The sequence below is a fragment of the Brugia malayi genome, assembly GCF_000002995.4.
Source record: "Brugia malayi strain FR3 genome assembly, contig: Bm_v4_ChrX_scaffold_001, whole genome shotgun sequence".
Lineage (NCBI taxonomy): Eukaryota > Metazoa > Nematoda > Chromadorea > Rhabditida > Onchocercidae > Brugia > Brugia malayi.
Window position 1 is genome coordinate 10,802,051 of NW_025062479.1, and position 20,359 is coordinate 10,822,409.

The 20,359-nt window shown below is 25.2% G+C and overlaps 3 protein-coding genes across 3 annotated transcripts; 1 reads left to right on the forward strand and 2 right to left on the reverse strand.

Moving 5' to 3' along the window:
• Nucleotides 1-1,040: 1,040 nt before the first annotated feature.
• Bm7850 (Uncharacterized protein) lies at nucleotides 1,041-3,469 on the reverse strand (the record flags this gene model as incomplete). The annotated part of the gene is made up of 8 exons (XM_043074414.1): nucleotides 1,041-1,193; nucleotides 1,284-1,420; nucleotides 1,559-1,751; nucleotides 1,927-2,007; nucleotides 2,259-2,382; nucleotides 2,490-2,569; nucleotides 2,969-3,090; nucleotides 3,292-3,469. The coding sequence occupies 8 exons, from the start codon at nucleotides 3,467-3,469 to the stop codon at nucleotides 1,041-1,043; spliced, it is 1,068 nt and encodes a 355-aa protein (XP_042930348.1).
• Nucleotides 3,470-4,799: 1,330 nt separating this feature from the next.
• Nucleotides 4,800-5,596, forward strand: Bm7851 (Uncharacterized protein; the record flags this gene model as incomplete). Its single annotated transcript, XM_043074415.1, has 3 exons — nucleotides 4,800-4,877; nucleotides 5,122-5,292; nucleotides 5,528-5,596. 3 exons carry the CDS (start codon nucleotides 4,800-4,802, stop codon nucleotides 5,594-5,596), a joined length of 318 nt encoding a protein of 105 aa, XP_042930349.1.
• Nucleotides 5,597-6,364: 768 nt separating this feature from the next.
• Bma-let-653 (Uncharacterized protein) lies at nucleotides 6,365-13,960 on the reverse strand (the record flags this gene model as incomplete). The annotated part of the gene is made up of 12 exons (XM_043074416.1): nucleotides 6,365-6,480; nucleotides 6,830-7,010; nucleotides 7,130-7,371; nucleotides 7,504-7,655; nucleotides 8,009-8,470; nucleotides 9,018-9,240; nucleotides 9,845-10,629; nucleotides 11,039-11,193; nucleotides 11,505-11,710; nucleotides 12,041-12,319; nucleotides 13,281-13,414; nucleotides 13,854-13,960. The coding sequence occupies 12 exons, from the start codon at nucleotides 13,958-13,960 to the stop codon at nucleotides 6,365-6,367; spliced, it is 3,042 nt and encodes a 1,013-aa protein (XP_042930350.1).
• Nucleotides 13,961-20,359: the final 6,399 nt, after the last annotated feature.

The window sequence follows — 20,359 nt, forward strand, 5'->3', positions numbered from 1 at the left end:
TTAAAGACGTGCAATGCAATACATTTTGTAGTAATATCTCATCAGTAAATATTTTCAAATTGAATACATACATCATACATCCTTGTGACAGTAAATGTACTGGAATTTCTCATTGTTAGGTTGAATGTAGTAGACTATAACTTATTACTTCAAAGGTTTATTTCATCATTAAATTCAAGTTTGTACACATAGTACTTTAATCCCGAGAATCTTTCTATCATCAAAATAACGACTAAAATTCCGAAATTTCATCGATGTAAAACAATTCATTTCTCTCATTTCGGTAGAATTTCTTTCTGCACATCATGATAAAAGGTGTCATAAAGTGCAAAAAAAAAATACCATAATTGCATAATTGCGAAGAAGACTGATTAGATTAGTATGGTACAACCAAGACAAGGCACTACAAAAAAAAAAAAAAAAAAAAAAAAAAACAAATAAATAAGAGCAGGAAGGGTAAAAGATGTAAATGATCTATTTATATAATTTAACATTTTTATGGAAAGAATTTTTATAAAGACGAATATCATACCAAGAAAGAAGATAACATTCGACTGATCTCACGAAAGAGGTGCAAATACAGATCAGAGATAATAGATCATTGATACAAAAAGCTGTCTCAAAATTTGTGCAGCAGTGGGTTGGTAGAGTGAACAGAGACATGAATCTTATGAAAATCATAAACAATAAATTGAAGAATAGACTTTTTTACAAACAGAAATAAAACGATTTGTTCTCAACATGTAGTCTTAAAACAAATTTAAAAAATAAGGAAATTCTCATAACCTGAGATTAGTTCTGCAAACACCCGAAAAAAAGTTGACTTTAATGCAAAATATATACATATAAAGAAGGCCAAATGAGCACAATTGTAAAATAACGCACAAAGTAAAACATAAAACGTATAATGTACAGAAAAGTAACCAAAAAGAACTTAAACACAAAAACTCAAAACTGAAAGATAAATTTAAAAACTAAAAGAGAAAAGATACATGTCAAATGTTTGTTCCACATTAATAAATAGTGAAACATAGAGTTTATTAGCGGCACCATCGTTTTCGTGGCTCTACAAGAACAATATGCATAAGCTGAGTGGTCTTCCACTCACGGTTTCTTACTAATTCTGGAAAAATCGTGCGGAAGTCAAGTGCAGTCATTTCGTCACATATACCGTAAAGTTGAGAAAGCTGATTCTGTAACAGAAATGATTTTGAAGTTAGCTACGATTGAATATTTGAATTTGAATAAGAAATGAAAGTTAAAAAAAAAAAAAAAAAACGTACATCTGGACGAAGATACAGAAGACAACTGTACAAATTAGGATTCGAAATTTGCATTTCCGGCCATGAAGAAATTTGCTCAATTCGATTAGCCTCAGTGTTACTGTTGTCGTGTTTATTGAACATACTATTGTTAATACCTAAATTTCATTTCAACACTAATGACTGATTAAATAATTAAATATTGATACAGTGTGGTAAATAAATAAATATTTATACAGTGTTACGGACAGGCTAGTAGAAAGCTCAATAAAAAATAAAGAAAATAAAATATTTACATTTTCCTTGACTATCAATCGCATGGAAAGTATCATTTAAGACTAATCTGCGATGACCAAAAGCTTTTTTCAGTATTGGAGAATCATTTAGAGTTCTCGGAAAACAATTCTCTTGTCGGAAATTTGGTACGGAAACTTTTTTCAGTCGAATTACAGGTGAGCCTTGATGTACACCACCATTTGTTTCTGTCAACTGAAAAAAATATCTACAGTAGCACATTCTGTTACAAAACTTATTCGAGTATCCAATGATGAAATGATTAATTTGCAATTGCATATTAACTTATAAGTTCACGAAAAATAATTTGACGAAAACAATTTTTTAATACTTCAGCTAACTTCTACAGCTGTTAGAAAAGAAAAGAAACCTCGACATAACCACTTTTCGTAGCTACTAATGCAGAATTATTCAAACGATCCCTGAATTCTTTTGTTCTTAGATCTTGTTCCTGAAAACATTTTATTAAATGAACTTCCTGCTCAATATTATTCATAAAAGCAGGATCATCGAAAGTTGATCCATAATTTTCGCAAAAACCTTCATCCCTAATTCTTAAAAGTAACTTTAGAAATCATGAAACACTAGTGCTTGTATAACTTCATTGTAACTTAAGAAAAAAATGACAAACCTTTTCTACGTGAAAAAAAAAAAGAAATTTTATACTATACAATTAATGCGTATTTTTATGAACAGATGTACCTGACAAGTAATCACATTTCGCATATCTCTCTCAGTCTTTTCAAAGTCATTCTGTTGCTCAAGAAACCTTTGTTCGAAACTTTGATGTACTTGAATCAGATTATCCTGCAGCAATGCATTCTCACTGCAAACAATTAAAAGAAAAATGTGTTTCTTTAAAATTTTTCTTCATTCAAATGAAATCAGTAAGTTAAGAGAGCAAAGTGAAGCAAAACTGACAAAGAAATTCACCGATTCAAATTTTTAACTTTATATATTAACATTTGATTTTCTCCAAGCGAATCGCCGAGTTGTTTTCTTAATCTGTTAATCTGAAATCAATCAAGTAATTTTATACATGAACTTCGTATTGCAGAAAAAAAAAAAAGACTTCGTTTTACGGAAATACCAGAAACACAAAAAAAAAAAAATACCAGAAATTTCAGCAATATGCAATTTCATACTGAAAAAAGCTTAATCTCTTCTTAAGCTTATGATGTAGAAAAATCCGTTTAACTCATACATTTATCAGTGCTGGTGTGATTCAGCACCTAAACGTACTTTTTCCAATGTACCCTTTGTTATGGGTAACTTTAACTTAACCTTAACTGACACTATTACTGCAACTGCTGCTAAAACCAAAAATTGTAGTAAATTGATGAGAATTAAAATACATTTTGCATTTGAAAAGAAAACTGAAGAAAAAGAATTGCAAGAAAGAGACATCTTACTTCTTGTGTAAGCATATATACATCTCCAGCAAATGGTATTTCATCAAACGGTTTCAGGAGACCTTCTCTCAAATTCTCCGACAAAAATGATACTTTATCAGGCTGAGTCGGAACAATCCAATCTAAAAATCTATGGATTAATCAAGAAAGAAATAAAAATCAAACTTAAAATATTTTTGTTGCTTTGCATACAGTGGAATATTCTCATAATCAATAAAACTACTATTCTAGTATAATGAAAGGTTATAAAACAATGGACAGATAATATAGCAGTATTTATCTAAATATCATTTAACCACTGAAAGTATGAAAGTCTTTCATACTTGTTTCATCCATAGCTTGTGACAATAATTTAGAATCATCATTATCATCATCTTTCTTCGTTTCTTCCACATCATTATCACCCGTTCTTGCATATTCCATCTTATCACTGTCTCTTCCCCTATCTTTCATCTTCTCATCTTTCGTACATCGACGCTTTTCTGGTGGACTATCTGCCATTTTACACTGAAACTTTTCTAGAATCATTTATGAAGAACAGAAACATTTTTGTTCAATTTGATAAAAGAATGTAAACAATCATATGTAAAGAAACATAAACAAAAGCATATAATTTTATGTTCTATATTTATGTATACATAGAAAATTCCACTGAATCAATATTCCATATATATATAATTACTTATTAACTTGAATCTAAAACAGTTTCATGCCAAAAAAAAAGAAAAAATTAAGAGAAATTGAAGTTACATTTACATTAAAATTAAATTTTAGAATATTGTTTAGAACTATTAAGGAACAATACTAATAATTTTAGGTATTAATAAGCAAATTACAATAATATTTTCTATCCATCTATTAGTTATCTTATTTAGATTTATCTTAATTCTTATCATTGCCTATTATAAATCTAAATATTTTATTGGAAATTTTTATTCCTTCTTTTTACTCTAAATCACTAGCAAAACAATGAAATGATTACATTTACAAAGTCCCCTCTCAATTCTTAACAATTGTAATCTTTTACTCCAAAAATGGAAAATTTTTGCTGATTCTCTCTCAACTACACATTATCATTACTTTCTTTTCTTTTTTTTAATCCCTTCCACTGTCTGAACATTACTATCACTCACATCTTAACAAATCTCTGTTTCTCCTCAAAATACATTCAATCTAAGATGCAAAAATTGATGCAAGACGTTTGATAGCCTCACGTATTACTTTAATGGTTGTAGCAAACTTTATGGCGTGAAGTAATCAAAAATGTTTGGTACAAATAAGAGCTAGGAAGATTAAAGAAGTCAAAAAAAGGATTTACAATTTCTTCTTTTGACGGTTCGACTATCCTTATCCCACGTAACGTGTTAAATGACTCGGACTACTTCGTTCCAGTTTGTTGGAAGTTCTTCTGGCTTTTACGTGTAGTAGTAGTGATTTTCGTCACATTTCCTTCACGCTTTTAACGTACGTCGTCTAGTCTGTTAAGAGTGACGAAGTTGTAAATTCGCTCAGCTAGTTCTTTGGTTGATGGTTTAAGTTGTGTCGTACATTTTTTTTTTCTTGTTCTTTTCCAAACCATAATTAGAATAAAGTGTGACAGATTTTCCTTAACGTACGTTCTGTTGGCTTGTAAGAAGTGGTAAAGTTGTAGATTCGCTCAGTTTAACTTTTGGATTGATTTTTTCAGATCGTGGCTTGCATTTCTTTTTTTTTTCTTTTTCGAACGATAATTTTAATTTAACAATTTCGATTTCAGTCAACGTCTTCATGATTTAATTTAGAATAATTTTTGAAGAGTGAATAATTTCAGATTTAATACGAAAGTGACTATATGGCAAAGTGGAGGAATAGAGCACAAGCAGCCTCAGTAATTGGGCATGTTATCGAAGATTTCCATAAATCTAGAGTGGTAAGCAATTCTCCTATATTCAGAATATTTTATAATATTCGGAAATGTTCCGGAATATTTTAGTATAATGAAATTTTTTGGTATGTCTGAAGATTACACGACACATTTATTGTTATTCAAAGATGCACGTTAGGGTATTTTTGAGAAGTCTGATATGTTCTAAACTATATAAAAAATTAGAAATTCTGTTTGTTTGAAACTTCATACAGTACTGCAGTGTAGAAACATATTTCTGGCTTTTCAGGATCTTACTTGGAAAAAGTCGGAAAAGTCATTTCTAAAGCAGAAGGCAAATATCGAGCAAAATAAGAAGAATGTATTACGTAATATGCCAAGAGAAGAACATCTTTCTAATACATACCGGCATTACCTGACTAGTACAATGCATTTGAAATCATTACAAGAGCAGTATAAGGTTAGTTTTATTTCTTTATTTGAGTCTTATGAGAGATGTTTTTTAAAAAATAAATTTCGAGGACTAAACTTTTTATTGGATGGGAGTAAGAAACGATGTTTGCATGAACATAATACTATCATTTCCTGCCTGAATTTGTCAGAATTGCTCATCAACAAAGAGAATTACTTTTTATTTTTAGGGTATGAGATGTACAGTTTCAGAAAAAAAAAAAATCTTTTTTTTCCATTTTTAGGGTGGTGAACGTTCATTAGAAGAAACTGCCAGACTTGTTGGTCTGAAAATACCTTCTTCGAAATCGTAATAGCTTAATCTTTTTTTCATGATTGTGCACTTTTTTTTAAAGAACGTCATATAAAAGTCTCTTTAATTTTTGAAATTTGCAGAAAATTTTCGCGTTATCTCCGAATTGTTGGTCTCTTATTTTAGCGGGTAATTTCACGGATTTTTGTAACGCAATATGCTACTGTGTAAAAATATTCATGTAAGCTTATCTTCTTTATTTCGCATCATTTAAACGATGATTGCTAATTTATACAAAATGATTCGCTTCAAAATAATGAACAAATAAACATAAGTACCCGAAAGCCGGAAGATGATAGCGTTAATTAGAGTATTTCAAGAAAGGTTACTTAGGAATCACAGCCATAGGCTCTTGACCTTCACAAAAGGAAAACGAGACTTTGATATGCGAAAAAATTCTCGAATCTTGAAACCATCAAGTGCATAACAGACATTACCCTCAAATATGAGCAATTTAACCTTAAAACAAAATACCCAAGTCTTGAGACATCAAGAATTATTTGCGAGCATTATTTACTATTTAATATTGTACTGTTGCAGTTTTTTTTTTTTTCTTAAAACATATTTCTGAATACAATTAATGCTTGAGTTATCCGTTACCAAAATTTAGGCTATACAAGTTACTTGCATAAATTCTTGTGAGTTGTTTGCCTGTTCAAAAAATTTTCTTTCACAGTTCTGAAAATTACATAATATTGATTACTGAAAAATGAAATGAACAGTGGAATGTGTTGAAATTTGAATATTTAATAACAATATCACCATTTGATTAAGGTACATCACCTGTCCGTACATAGTATCTTAATTCGTCTTCAGAATTAACAACAACCAATTGTTTTTTAACAATATGGTCACCACTAAGTTCTATCAGCTGTTGTTGCATTTCTAAATTATCACCAATTATTAACATTTAACCGTACAAAAATTGTATCATAAATGGATTATTTCAACTGGGAAAAGATTAGAAAGACTATAATATCAAGTTATATATTTTTTTCTTTTTGTTTATACAATCATAAAATGGTAGCCTAATGTTAAAGATTAAGTTTCTAGACAAAAAAATAAAAATAAAATTGTAATACATTGTTAAATTTTAAATTAAGAAAAAAAACTTTAAAAAATAGTTATTTCTACATTCATTAAATTACATGCTTAATTTATCATAAGAGAAATATTTCTAACTGAAATAAAAAGTAGCATAAATTATTGATGATGATAAGATTTGAAATAATACCAGATGTTGTTTGACTTTGTGTACCGAATCGATTCATCAATCGTATTTGCCGTTGTAAATCAGGATTTGCTACTAATGCTGCTCGTATATCATCAATTGTAATATGACGTTTGATACGTAATCCAAAAGTATTTGATAAAAGATTTGAATTACCACAACCTTCCACTTCTTCACATGTTTCCTATATTATTATTATTATTTTTTTTTTTTGCTTATGTTTAATTTAATTCTTAAGAATTTGAATTGATTAAATTTGTATAAATTTATTAAAATTATTAAATTTTAAATGTAATATATTACCAATGGACATGGTGAAAATGGACAAATCCTGACAAGACAGGAATATTGTACTTTTGATGTTGTCTGATATCGAAATGATTCAGCAATTACTCGTATACCATATTCAGTTTTTTGCGGTGGACATACTAAACCAACGTGATCCGCTTGACAACCATCCTTAATTATTGCTAATGGTTCACGTTCCCATTCATAAATTGATCCAATTGGCTCAACTTGGCATCCCTTTATACTCATATATATTGCTAAAATATTATAATAAAATTCTTTTCTTTTAAGAATAAATTGAAGTTTATATTTTCATTTCAAATAATAAGTTAAAAATATATAATTGAGGAAAAAAAAAAAAAAAAATTAATTAATTCTACGAAACATACGTGGAATAGCGTAGTATGGAATGAAACTAAGTGTTATTTTACTTCCAACAACTACCGCTTCAATTGGTTGTCCATTATGAAAGATATCGAAAATAACAGCATCATTTGATGCTAGTCTTGTATCATTTACGTGAGGTAATGATTTATTTACGCTAAAAAAAGTACAAAATTCATATTGAAACGTTATCAATGATTTATTTGATGTTTGTCTTATTTCATTCATATGAGATGATTTCTTCATGATAAAAAATAATTTATTATCGATATTTAAGTGTTAAATGTTTTGTTTAGATGAGACGATGAAAAAAAAGGGAAGAAATAAAACAAGAAATTATCTCATTATTGAAATGTAACTTTTAATAGAATATTAAAATATTTCAATTACTTTAATATCAAATCTCTTTTTATTATTTTAATACAAACACTAAATCATTTCAATTATAATGGTTTATTCTTTCTTCTGGAAAACAAATTGAATTATTAGTTTCGAAAAAGAATAAATTACCTGTATGAGGTTATTGTTGTATTTTTTGATGGAATTTCTGCTATTCGTTGAATTGAAATATTATTATCTTCTTTTCCGGCAACAAATTGTTCTAATGTTACAGTCATTGTTGAATGATCATTGCCAATTTTTATTCTTTCATCTGTTATTGGTGTAGCTTTTGTTATTTCAATTAGTGTATTTGTTGTTGTTGTCGCTGTTGTTGTTGTTTCCGTTAATGTTATAGCTTTAATAATATCATTCATAGTTGTTGCTGTTGCTGTTGTTGTTGATGATGATAACGACAGTGATGATGATAATGATATTGATGATAACAATGATGATGTTTCGGCATTTCTTGAATTTTGTTCAGCATCTAGTAATGCTGGTGTTATAAATTCCACTGTTGTTGGCAATATTAATGGAAGTGTTGAATTCTCCATTATATCATTTACATTTGTAAATGTCATTATCGTATTGTACCTTAAAAAAATGTTATTCCATTTTCAATTGAAAAATTAAAATATTCAGACAAAATTAAATTTGACATAAAATTACTGTATAAGTAATCAACTAATCAATGATACTATTTATAGAAAATATGGATAATTTTTTACTTTTTTCTTAACACAAATTCGGCAGGAATAAGACAATTTCCGATGAAATTAATTCAGACATTTATTGAGATTGTATAATTCGTCACTATGACATAAGCATATTCTCATCCATTGAGGATGCGCAATAATTTTTGTAAAGATTTATAGGCATATTCAATCTTGTAATCACTCTTGCATATACGTCTAATCTCCCGATTTTTCACTGCATAAAACTAGTCTTTTTTTATAATTCTAATATTTCCTTTGCTTAAAAATAAAGTTTTAAACAACTACACATCTTAACATATTCCTAACTAAGAAAAAAAAAAAAGAAAATTTGCTGTTTTTTTATTTTCCATTAAATTAAACAAAATTATAATGAGCTTTAATCATGCAAAACTAATAATAATTGTTAATAATAGTGATGAACTTACACTGATTGCTGGATAATTTTATTATCTGAAGAAATGAGTGGAAGTGCATCAGTGATAGTGCTGCTTGTACTACTACTATCAGTAAACATAGTGTTTGTGATACTGCTTCCAGGTATTGATATAGTAGTGCATAAATTTGTAAACGTAGTGCTACTACTATTTGACCCCAGAAATGTATTATTGATTTCATTGATAGGTGAAATTTCCGTGCTTTCATGCTTTTCTAAATTTTAATTATTCAACAAAAACAAAAAAAGAAGAAAAACAATTAAATTCCATGTGTAAAAGCTATACATTCTCTTTTGCATTAATATATATTCAAATCAAATTTCCTCAAATAAAAAAGGAATTAAAAGAAAATGAAAAAAAAAAAAAGTGAGAAGGAATATGAAATTGAATGACAAAATTAACAAAAACAAAACATTGTAGAACTTAAAAAGAAAATAATAAAAAAGAGATTTGACCAATAAAATACGAAATTTTATAAATGATACTTTTTAAAAATTTATTTTGGTTTATTACTAATTTAAAAAGTTTGTTAATAATCGTGAAAAGAAGAAAATACTAAGCATGATTTTGTTTTTCCCGGAAAATTTAAAAATTTATAAATCCCTTTTGTCCAAAATATTCGAAAAAAAACAAGAGAGCTTAAAATAAATGTAAAGCATTATTATTGTTATTATTATTATTTATTATATTCACTATTCATTATTATTATTATTATTATTATTATTATTATTATTATTATTATTATTATTGTTATTTATCACTATTATTTACTATTAGTCGTTACTTTAATATTATTGTTTTTTTCATAAAATATTTACGTTCTATTTCATTCAATGTAACATCATTGTTGTAAATATTTTCTTTTTGAATTGTTGTTGCTGTTGTCGTAATAGTAGTAGTGGTTACTGTTGTTGCTATTGTTGTTGTAAACATCATTTTATCTAACATTTTTGTTTTCGAAAATATTTCAGAGCTCGATGGAATCATACTATGTATTGATGTTGCTTCCGGATACATGGCATTTCGTCTGGTTGCTGTTACATCTAATATTCTTGGTGTAATTTTATTTGTAGCTAAATTATACATTTCAAATTCTGAATTTGTTGAACTTATTGAATCGCTGGCAGCAGTGCTTATATTTTCATCATATTTATCAGTTTTAGAATCAAATTTCGATTTAACTGCTTCAATAGTAGTAGTCATATCATCATTAGCTGTAGTAGCAGCAGGAACAGTAGTAGTAGTATTACTAGTAATAGTAATAGTAGTAGTAATAGGTGTTATATTAGTAGTAGTAATTGTTGTAGTAGTAGTAGTTGTTGTTGTTGATGATGATGATGATAATGGTGTTGTTGTTATTGTTGTTGCTGTTAATACTAACAATTTTATTGTTGAAGTACTATTAATATCAGTAATAGTACTATTAATTGAATGTAATGTATTATTATCAATAAAATTATTCATATGATTATTAGTAATAGCATATTTTAATGTCAAATTTTTGTTGATACTTGATAAATGACGTTGTTTAGTTGCATTTGCTAACATCGAAAATAATGTATGTGCTGATGCGATCATTTTCAAATTATCAACTGTTGCATCACTGAAACATTCAATCATGCAATCATGCAAAAATTATTGTACATAAATGATAATATGATAAAACATGCAAAAAAAGAAATAAAGTTATCAATAAATAGTGCTAATGGAATTATTCGTTCACTTTATATATTTTAATTAAAATGATGCATGCCAAAATGAAAAAGTAAAAAAAAAAAAAAAAAAAAAAAAACAAAAAAATAAAGAAGTGAGATATAATTTTGAAAAGTGTATGTAATTTTTTAATTATTTTCTGAAATAATACAATTATTTTTTAGAAAACAAATTTTTCTCTTTTTAATTAATAAAAGGAAAGAAATATAAGCTTTTTTTTTGCTCCATTAATTATTACTAGATGATAATTTCTTTCTCTTTTCTTTAAAAAAAGAAAGAAAGAAAATAGTAATGTCTACTTTTTAAGGGTTGAATGATGATCGGTACTTTGATCTAAACGTTTAGCTTCATTTAATGGACAACGAGCTTGATAGGTAAGATCATCAGGTGTTATAAAATATAATGGTTCAACACCATCTGTTGATATAACTATTTCTAATACCATATCTTTTCCCTAAAATTATAATGGTATAAATTTTTTTGATCTAAAACATTTATTAAATTTTTTAACGAATAAATTCAAATAGTTAAATATTAGAAATGTTAATATCATATATTTAATTTCTATTATTGTCATTCATGCTTCTACTTGAATTTTATATCATCAAATAATAATATTTTTCGTTTTATTCAGTTTTTTTCTTTTTTTTTTTCTGCTCTATCATTTTTCATTTATTTCACTAAGCAAATTTCATGTTATTTATTATTTCAAATTTAATAAATTTTTTTTTTTTTAAAACAAAGAAAACGAAAAATTGTAATTACCTTATAACGTATACTATCACTGCAATTCTTGGAAATTGTTGGTGATGGAAAGAAATATTCAAAATTTGTGTTGTTTTTAGGTTCAATACGACATGTGAAAAAGTCATAAAGGCCATACATGGCACCTGTGTATGGATACTTTGAAATGACCTTCACCTCTATTCCATCATCTTTGCACTCGTAATCAAATGTGAATGAATCTGCAACTAAACTATAACTTTTTATTTTCGTACTTCCAATAACAATTTAAAATTAAATTTAAGAGAGAAAAAAAAGCGGCAAATTATTAAAAAAAAAAAAGAAAAAAAAGAAAGAGAGAGAGAAAAATGGTATAAAATAATTTCTTTGCATTAAATGAAATCATAATTAATCGCAACTTTTTTTTATTTAAAAAAAAAAAAAAAACGTACAAAATTAAATATTAAAATTAAGCGCAAAATATTTATGGTTTATTCTTATTATTTTTTTATTCCGAAGAAAAATTTTCTCATTTCAAATTATACACCTTAATTAATTAATTAATTTAAATAACTAACTATTTGTGCAACTATTTTCGTAATAATCAATTCGGTAGTTGGGATTGTTGTTAATTTTGATCAATGCTGGTTTACTCAGTTGATTATGCTGTGATAAGAAGCAATCACCATCAGTACGATTGTAGGAAACACTACGACATGCATAATTTACTGCGTCCAAACATGCACTTAAGCAATCTTCAAGAGTTTTAGTTCGCATCACTTCACGAACTTCACGTAAATCCATATAACGATCTGATAAATATGTGAATGCATAATCGCCCGAACAACTTTTATTTGCTAAAATAAATTCTTTGCTTTTTTTTCAATTTAACATGAGAAAAAAGTTATTGAATAAAATTTGAAACGATAGAAAAAACGAAGAAATACATAAAAATCGATTATTAATTAAAATGAGATTTTAAAACGATAGATGGATAAACAAAGAGATACTTAAAAATTAGTTACTAATTTAAATAAAATTTGAAGTTATAAAAAAGAAAAAAAGAAAGAAGTAAACAAAAATTAGTTATTAATTAATTCATTTATCTTTTTTTATGTTTGTTTTTTTTTTCTCCTTTTTTTATTCGCAAAAACAAAAACATCAACAAAAAAAAAAATTTAAGATGTTATTAATCAATTTAATTAAATGACCAACAATTTGAAATTTGAAATTTTTTTGTAATTTTTACAAATATTTTATTAGAATTAATTACTTTATAATTTCATCACTTTTTTTTCTTTTTCACTTTTTCATATGCTTGTGAATGTTTTGTGATAGATGAATGACCTATTTTATCGCAATGGAACAATAATTATTTAGCCTTGAAATATCTTGTTACATTTATTTCTTCACCGCAATAACTATTTATTCATTTAAATTATAATTTATTTCATTTATAATTAAAAAAATAAAAAACTTTTTAAAAGGAAACGAAAAAACGTTTGGAGCAAAAAAAAAAGGAAAGAAAATATTAAATAAAGTAAAGCAAATACTTATTGTTAAAGCAATTAAATACAGTAAAATTTGAAATAAAAATTATTTAGCAAATTGGATTTAGAAATATTTAAGTAAAATAAAATGATACAAAAAAATCGAATATTTTTTCTTTTAATTTTGTTTTATTTTAAATTAATCAAATTTTTACCAAAAAACACAAATAAAAAATATATAATGAAACAAATTTATTCAGTTATCATATTTAAATGAAATAACAAAATTATTAAATAATTTAAAAAAGAAATGAAAAAAAAGACTTACACTGAACACAATATTCCCAATAAAATGAATATCTATCATCGGCTTCAAAAAAACTTTCACCATGTTGTAATTGATCAGCTTGATATAATTGGCAATGTTGTGAATATTGTGGTAAACCTTGACGATGATTGAATCTATGCATTATTTAATTATTATTTAATCAATTAATTGACGCATAATTATAATTATCCTTAAATTATTCAAGACCGAAAAAAAAAACTTTAAAACTTTATTTTATTATCATCTTTCATATGCATATGTTGTTTTTAATGTTTTCTTGTTTTTCTTTTTATTTTAAAAAAGGATAAAAAAAAATTTAAGTACAATGAAAAAATTTTTTTCAATTGAATATAAGAAAAAAAACTATAGCAAATTTTGTAAATAATTAACGAGAAAAAAGAATGAGCCAAACAACTAATAAAAATAAAAAAAAAAAATGAAAGAATTTTTTTTTTTTTTTTCACTTTTATCATAAGCAAAAGAAAGTGAACGAATTAAACTAATTGAAAAATAGCTATAGCAACAATTAAGGCAGAAATATAGTTTAATTAATTAGTAAAAAAAAATTTAAACCCTGAGCACTGTATTTCATTATCACTTTTCACAGGATCTTCGTCATTTGCGCACGCTCCTTTACATGCGCGAAATGAATATGGTCCTTCAATTCGTGCACCGAACATTATTTTAACTCGTTGCCATCGTACATATATTGGATTACAGTTTATTCCACTTGTTGCTTAAAAAGAAGAAAGAAAAGAAGAAATATTTTTTAAAATTCAAAAAAAGAAAAATAACAAAAAAAATAAAAAATCATTAATTGATATTATTAATCATCTAATATTAGCACTGAAATAAGGGAAAAAAATGACAAATATAAAAATTAAAACAATTTTAAAAAATATAATTGAATAATTATATTAATTAATTAATTGATTTTGAATTGATATATTTAATTAATGATTAACTACAACCATATTATTCTTAACAGTTTCATTTTTTTATTCAAAAAAAAAATAGAAAAAATGGAAGCATTTTTTCTTTTTCTTAAACACCAAAAGACATATGTAAAGTATATTAAATTTTAGTTAGTTTAACTTTTAATTTTAATTTAAATTAAATTAAATTTTAGTTTGAATTTAAACAAAATTTTTTTATTGCAAGAAGGAAAAAATTTCACTAAATAAACAATGTAAAAAAAAAATCGTATTTTAAACCATAAAACTTTGCTAGGTTTTTTTCTTTTTATTGCCGAGTTTAGTGTACCTTTACAATAAATTATTTTAAAATTATTATTATTATTATTTTAAAAAGTAAAGCTTATTTTTCAAAAAAAAAAAAAAAAAAAGAAAAAATTAAACCATATGGAGTAAATAAATAAATGATCCATAATCCGTAAAACATATGCATCCAGCTGAAAATATCACTTTTGATAACGAATTAGCTGATATGATAATTTATAACATATTACTTTAAAAATAGAAATTTCGAAAAAAAATAATTTATTTCAGGAAAAAATTCACAGTAATGAATTTGATTAATATTTTCGTTTTCTTTTTTTTTTTTTGCTTTTTTCGTCATATGCTTAAAACAATAAATAGAATTTAAATGATGGAGTGTTGGAAAAAGTAAAATATATGAGAATTGTATTTTATCCAATGTCTTTGAAGGCTATATTTATACATTATTATAAATGACTTGGTAAAAGATAGTGAAAGAAAAAAGAGAAATATTTTAATTACGAATTTTAAAAAAATAATGAAAAAAAAAGGAATTGGAAAATGAGAAAACGATAGAAATTGGCAATTTTGACCAAAGTTAATATAGTATGAATAATTTTTGCCATGGTAACGTGAAGAAACAGAAAGAAAAAAATAAAAAAGAATTTTAGAAAAAACGAAATTAAAATTATACAAAACATTCATATATATTTACTGCATGAAAAATGGGCTTTAAATTTAATTAATTAAATTATAAAAAAATGTAGAGAAGGAAAAAAGCGTAAGGGAACGTGAAAAAATGAAAAGAAAAAAAATTTTTTTTGATAATAATTTAAAATTATTAAAAAATAATGCAAATAAAAATTTTTCATAATGTGTTCATTTTTTAAACAAAAGTTGCACTTCTATTTAATCTTGAATTGTAAGAAATCCCTGAAAAGTTTTCAGAATATAAATCGAAAAAAAAATTCTTTTCTTTTTTTGAGAAAAAATTTAGCATATAATAATATAAATTATTATTATTATGCAAAATTTAATTTTTAAAAGTAATACTTATAAGTATTGTAATTGATTGAAATTGTAAAAAATGTAATAATGTTAATTTTATTCAATTATAATGTAAATCTATGCAACTATTCAAATTTTAACATTTTATTCACAATAAATGTTTTGAAATTTTTGATTTTTTCAATTTTTTATCCATTCATTAAAAATTAATGACGAGTGGAAGAAAGGGAGAGAGGGGAAGGAGAGAGAGAAAGAAAGTGGGAGAGGAAAAAACAATACTTACAAATAAAAATATGAAATAACCAAAAAAAAGAATTTTTCAAAAAGATTTGTAAAAAGTTTAAAAATAGTTAGAAAGAATGAAATTGTTGGCTAAAATGAATGAATGGGAGTATAAAATGGGTGACACCCTTGACATATTTCAGGTGACATTTTCTACTTGAAAATCAGAAAAAATAAAAGAAAAGCCAAACATTTATTAGTTCTAAGGCAGAGAAAGCACTTGACTTATCGTTTTTTTTTTATTCTTTTTTTCAAAGATTGATCGTTCATTCGTATTTAGCAATAATATTAAATGAATTTGATCATTTTATATCAATACCTATTAATAATAATAACAGTAATTTGTATCTTTTTCTTTCTTTTTTGAATGAAATTTTTATAAAAAAAGTGTTCAAAAAATATTTACTCAATCAATTTTACGCTTCTTTCTATGCCTTTTCTTCGTTTTTCTTTGTTTTTTTTTTTGCGAAGTTAGCATAATGAAACAAAAAAGATAAGGAGAAAAAAATAAAATAAAAAACGGTATGCGATGAAATTATTTGTAAATTAATCGGTGTCATAAAATGTCTTTTTTTTGAAATTTCTTCTAAAAAAGTTCTAAAAAAATTTTTCCCTTTTCTGTTTTTTTTTTCGCTTTCATTTTCTTTTTCTTTCAAAGTCTTCGTTTAAATTTGGAGTTTTAGTTAATTTTGAATTTTGCAGAGGAATATAACATTCTCTATGTAAAATTTTAAAAATGTTCAAAGAACTTTTTTAAATGGATTACTAGAAGAAAATTAATAATTAAACGAATACTTTAAAAAATAGAAATGCAAGGTGTTATTTCAAATTCCTATTCAAAAATATAGTATTTTTTAAAAAATTATTTCGAAAAAGGAAATTTTATGTACAACATGAATCTTAAAGTTTAGCGAATTTAAAATTAAGAAACAAAAAAAAAAAAATTAAATTGATAAGAAATAACTTGGTATATATTTCAGAGAAAGTTTTTTTGACCTTTTTTAACCTGAAAATGCTATATAATTGATAAAATTTGTTGTGTCAACAAATTTTATTACTTTCCTAATTAAAATATGGCATTATCTCTTATTGAATTGCTAAAAATTTTGTAATTTTGTGTCAAAAAAAAAAAATGGCCTATATTATGCCATTGCTATTCTTTTCTGCATTTCCCAACTTATAAAGCAGTCTTAATTTTAGCTTTTTAATTTTGATCAAAATATTATAGATTAGCATAAATTATCTTCACCTTTATTATGCACTTCGTCCTTCTCTAATTATCATAAAATGAGTCCACTGGCTTACAGTATTACATGATTCTACTACACGTGACAAATTACATATTGAGTTTCCACGTGAACGTTGCGTAGGACTTTCTTTGTTCTTTCAATAAACAAACTGAGTAGCAAAATAATTAATTAACTCAAGTTAAAACTATTTTTTTTCAATTTTATAAATAAAAAAATTTACATATCGGAAATATTTTCATGATAATGAAATTAACAATGGAGTAAAATATGGTTTGGATTCACAACAAAAAAACGGAATATGATCGAAATCAATGCTGTGAAGCAGAGTATAATCAGTAATGTGTTGATCAGGATTTATTCTGAGAAGAGCTAGGATTAATGCTGAGAAGCCGGATATGATCAGGATTGTTTCTGGAAAGAGTCAGGATTGGTGCTGGGAAGCTGGCTATGATCAGGATTGATGTTGAAAATAGGGATAGTGTAGGGTTGAAGGACTACAGGATAGTCTAGAGGCATTAGAGGACTACTACAGGACCTCACCTCACCTCTAATTAGTATATTTACGTATATATGTGTATCTTTATCTTGTCGTGTTAAGTGTCTGTCTGTGTGTATGTGTATGTGTGCGTGTGTCAATTTGAGCAAGGGACCTTGACATCTATTCGATGTCATCCGGTCGCTTTTCCAATACTATCTATGGCAATCATTTTCTGCGATGATTCATGCGTACACACATATAAATATACCTATACAGACACACAAACAGGCGCACACATATATATATATGTGTGTGTCTTCTAATACACAACTGTAAATATCAATTCAATAGATGGTAGTAGTAATGGTAAGTAGTGAGTAGTGACCAAATGACCACTAATTAAATAGCCTGTGCAGTAATAAATGTTATAGAATTAATTATAAATGCACAATAAAACTGTATTTATTTTCAAATTTTTAAACAGCAATGTCAATTCAATATATGCACTTGATTATTCATTATTATAAGCCAAAAAAAAATGAATTGCATTAACTAAGATTGATTGGAAAATAGCATCATTTGTTATTTAGGTGTTAAAGTTTTAAATTTTCCAAATATTTAATATAATTTAAAATATTTACATGTGAAATAAATAAGAAAAATCATCAAAATAATGCCTTTTGACCAGCTATATTTTTTTTTATGCAATTGATAAATTAATGATGATTAAATGAAATGAAATTTAATAATCAATAGTTGAAATATTATATTGTTTTGAAATTTACATCATTTTAAAATTAATTTTATTAAAAATTTCCGAAATTATTGAAAAATTACCAATTTTTGAAACAATTGTTGAAAAATTATCATAAAATTTACATCACCTTAAATTTTGGAATCATTTTTATCAAAAATCTTTGAAATTAAATAAATACACCATTTATTTCATTTCGTTTTGTTATCATTATTTTAACAATTTCATCAGGAGAAATATAGCTCGCTATATGTCATTATTTTTATCAAAATATTTAAGTTACATTATATATTTAAAATTTTAGAAATTTGACGTTTCAATTTTAAAAATAAGGCATCAGGAACAATATATGATTGCTGTTTCATATGTGGCAAATGATTTTTATCCTTAATTTTTCTACTATTTTTTTCTGTTTCTTATCATGTTTAATTGTAAATCGTTCTTTGCTCATATTTTTTTTGTAATTATTTTTTAATTATTGTTTTTTTTTTTTGAAAGAAAGATTCTTTCAGTATTCTTTTTTTACAAATTTATAACGTTGCCAAAAAAAAAAAATAGAAAGGAAGAAAGAAAAGTTATTTATATTTGCAATAAAAGACATTTATTTATATTTTGCCACATTCTTACAATATTTCAAAATATTTTTCCGTGTAAATGCTTTTTTTCTTTCTTCATTTTTTTTTTTTGGTTTTATTTTGACATGATAAAATCCGTTTTCAACAGTTCAAAAACCTACTTTATTTTCAAAATTTGTTGCATTGTTAACAAAAAATGATTTTTATGTCAAAAAATTTTTGATATATATTTAAACGCTAACTTCCGCAATTTTATAATCTTCGTACTTTCGAATAGTAAGCTGTAATAGCTAATAGCTTCGTATTTCTTCAACATTTCGATCGCTATTATTTATTATTATTGCAATTGCTACAATTACTATTCATTTCGTTTTCTTTTAATTTTTAATTAATTAAAGGGATAAGAAAAAAGAACTTCAATTGAAAAGAAAACGGAGTATTTAATTTTTGTTTTCCAAAAATGATCTTGCTATTTTTTTTTTTTTTGTTTGCATGTTTTTTTCCTCTTTGTTTTGTTTTGTTTTACTCTAAAATAATTACAGTTGTGTGAGAAACAATTCTGAACTAATTTTTCTAATTTTTTCTTTGGAAAAAAATTGATAAAAAGAAGCAACTATAAATTAAATGAAATGTATCATCATCGTCAATTTCATGAATGCCATCATCAATTCAAATTCCAAATGACAATTTAGCTCATTAAATTAACGATGACTCTAATTATTCCATACGATCTCTAATTATTCCAACAATCTTTCTCGCTCGAAATAACAAAAAGTCATTTTGTTTAAAAATGAAAATATGCAGTTTAAATTAGGTTATTATCAAACATAAGTCAAAATTTTTGACAGATAAATCAAGTTTTTCCCAAAATGAAAAAAATTCAAAGTGAAATACAATTGAATATCACTAATTGGTTATTACGATACCATTTTTTAAGACAATGTAGTTCACAAAATGATTCCATTTTTTTCATACTTAATTTCATCATTACATGCTTTAACAAACTCTCTCTCGCTGTCATTCTCTTACATTCTAAAATAATCAAATCTAAATTTAGATAATTCAAAAAAAGAAAAAAACGAAATGAAAAACGATTATTACTTTTGCATTTAAGAATAATAAAATACCATTTATTTCATTTTCATTTGTAACTACTTTAGTGATAAACTTGAAATGTCACACATATTATTTTAAAAAATTTTTCATGAATAAATTTGCATTCGAATAACAATTTGAAATAAATATATTTTAATCATATATTTTATAAATGAAGAAAAAGAAAGGGTAAGAATTTCACAGGTAGAAAAAAAGAAGCAAACGAAAAAAGAGGAAAATAGGAAAAGAAAGAAAATGAATTATTTAAAAATTAACAATTTCAAATATTATTTTACTTGTTTTTTAAAAAAATCAAAACTTTTACAGCGAAGAAAAATCAATGAAATTTTGTATTTCTTTTTTTTTTTTTTTTTCATCATTAATATTTGATATTATTATTGTTAGTTATTTAAATTATAA